The 2,353-nt window shown below is 58.2% G+C and overlaps 1 protein-coding gene across 1 annotated transcript; it reads left to right on the top strand.

The window, feature by feature from the left end:
• Positions 1–295: 295 nt before the first annotated feature.
• Positions 296–1,815, top strand: LOC119368314 (phenolic glucoside malonyltransferase 1-like). The gene has a single exon (XM_037633604.1). The coding sequence runs from the start codon at positions 338–340 to the stop codon at positions 1,685–1,687; it is 1,350 nt and encodes a 449-aa protein (XP_037489501.1). The 5' UTR covers positions 296–337; the 3' UTR covers positions 1,688–1,815.
• Positions 1,816–2,353: the final 538 nt, after the last annotated feature.

Genomic DNA, 2,353 nt, shown 5'->3' with positions numbered 1-2,353 from the left:
TGAAGATGGGTGAACAGTGCAAACCATAGGTTTCCAACAGGACGTTTCCTTTAGTCTGAATAGATGTTATCTTTCCCGTGAAAAGTACAAATGGGGGGCACTTTCCTGTGGAACGAACAGTGCTGATTCCTGTGGGGCGAACGGGCTTACAGGAAAATATTCCCGTGGAAATCGAACCTGCATAACTCCTGTGCGATTCCTGTGCACCGAACGCAGCCTAAGTGGGGTGGCTGTACCTTCGCATTGAATGGATTACGAGATATCTTGCACCAAGTAGGCAGTACTCCAGTCCAGTCTCCAGCATCAGACTCCTCGCAGACCTGCTAGTGCTCGCCCGATGGCTCGCCTCCTGCGCACCTCCCTCGTCGCGCCCTCGCCGGCCGGCGCCGCGCTCCACGAGCGCTCTCTCCCGCTCACCTACCTAGACGCGCTGTGGCTCCACGCCACGCCCGTCGAGCGCGTCTTCTTCTACCCCAACGCCACCAGCGACGTCCTCTCCAACCTCACGGACTCCTTGTCCAATGCACTCGCCGCATTTTACCCTCTTGCCGGCCGCCTCCGCCTCACCCCCGGCGCGCACAACCGCTACGAGCTCCACTGCCAGCCGGGCGACGGCGTCACCTTCACCGTCGCCGAGTACCACCACGTCGGCTTCGACGAGCTTGCCACGGACGAACCTACGGAGGTTGCCAAGATCGTGCCGCTTGTGCCGCCGCTGCCCGAAGGCGGCGCGGTGCTCGCTGTGCAGGCCACCGTGCTGCGCGGCGGCCTCGCTATCGGCGTGACCGTTCACCACGCCGCGTGCGACGGGGTGTCCTCGACGCACTTCCTCCGCACCTGGGCCTGGGCTGCGGCAGCCTGCAGCGGAGCGAGCGCGCCTGTGCCGCCCTTCGTCGACCGCTCCATCATCCGCGCACGAGACGACCTGTACGACGCTTTCACAGCGCCCAGGCTGTCCAGCAACGACGACGACGACGGTGGGAAACCCCCCGATTCGCCCGTCGTCCAGCAGCTCCTCGCCACGTTCACACTGTCCAAGGAGCACCTGCAGAGCATCAAAGAAGCGGTCGCCGGCGAGGCGGAACGCCGTGGCGTGCCGCTGCCTCGCGCCACATCGATCATCGCGGCGTTCGGCTTCATCTGGCAATGCTACGTCCGAGCTAAACCGGGCACCGACGGCAAGGCAGGGTCGTCCTGCGGCGGCCGTGCCTACTTCCTCTTGCCCGCGGACCACCGGACGCGGCTGGAGCCGCCCGTCCCGGACGAGTACCTCGGGAACTGCCTCGGTCCGTGCATCGCTTTAGCGCCCAGGAGGGATGTCGCTGCCGCCGGCGCGGACGGTCTGTTCACCGCGTGCGCGGCGATCGCGACGGCCATCGACGGAGTGGTGCGCAGCGGGCCCGGCTGCTGGGACGGGTGGATGGAGCGCATCATCGAGGCGTACACCGCGGGCGACTTACCGCTAACAGTCGCAGGGTCGCCGAGGTTCCGCGTGTACGACACAGACTTTGGGTTCGGACGGCCGGCAAAGGTGGATGTCGTGTCGGTGGCGAGGACCGGCGCGATGTCCGTGGCAGAGGCACGCAGCGGCGGCGGCGGGGTGGAGGTGGGCATCTCTTTGTCGGCGGGTGCCATGGAGCGTTTCAACGAGTGCTTTGCCGATGCCATCGCGTCCCTTTCGTCGTAGGAGTATGTATAAGATGTTTGGTTATGTTCTGTAATAACTGCTGCTTACAAAGTGAATCAGTGATGTTTCTGTGATGGCATGGTTTGACAGCGAAACGAGTCATGGGGAATGAGCAGAGTGGTTGCTTCCATCGCATGGTCTATGCTGTGTCTAGAGCAGAAAGTCACTTTGCCAATAAGCACTTTATTTTGAATAGTTTGAAAATCACATTTCTAAAGTTTCTTATTGAGAAAATATTACTCCCTCCGTCCCATAATGTAAGACGTTTTTTGACTCTAGTGTAGTGTCAAAAAACGTCTTACATTACCGGACGGAGGGAGTACCATTTCTAATACTAAGAGCATGCACAAAAAAATAATCAATGGATTTTGATACGAGCATCTCAACCCTAAACACTAGCAGTTTAATTCTAATATGTTATAAACTCTGACATGATACGATTTATAAGGTACTACGATCTTAACATCAACAAACCATTTTGTTATCCATTTTTTAAACCCGCGTAACATTGTTTGTGACACAAAGCATTTTCCGTGACACTACAAATCGTCCTGGAAAATGGACATGCCTAGTGACGCCCAAAAGCGTCGCCAAATTGCAGGCCAAAACATCGCCACAGTTTCCGAGGGCGCTGCCCTGGGAGGAAAACACCTCGTGACGGTGGGC

The sequence above is a fragment of the Triticum dicoccoides genome, chromosome 2B (genome assembly GCF_002162155.2).
Source record: "Triticum dicoccoides isolate Atlit2015 ecotype Zavitan chromosome 2B, WEW_v2.0, whole genome shotgun sequence".
NCBI classification, from domain to species: Eukaryota; Viridiplantae; Streptophyta; class Magnoliopsida; order Poales; family Poaceae; genus Triticum; species Triticum dicoccoides.
Note: the sequence above shows the minus strand (reverse complement) of the source record. Positions and strands in the feature narration are given on the sequence as shown.

Bases quoted from the DNA above. Each gene is read 5' to 3' on its own strand.
- LOC119368314 (XM_037633604.1), top strand. From the start codon at position 338: ATGGCTCGCCTCCTGCGCACCTCCCTCGTCGCGCCCTCGCCGGCCGGC.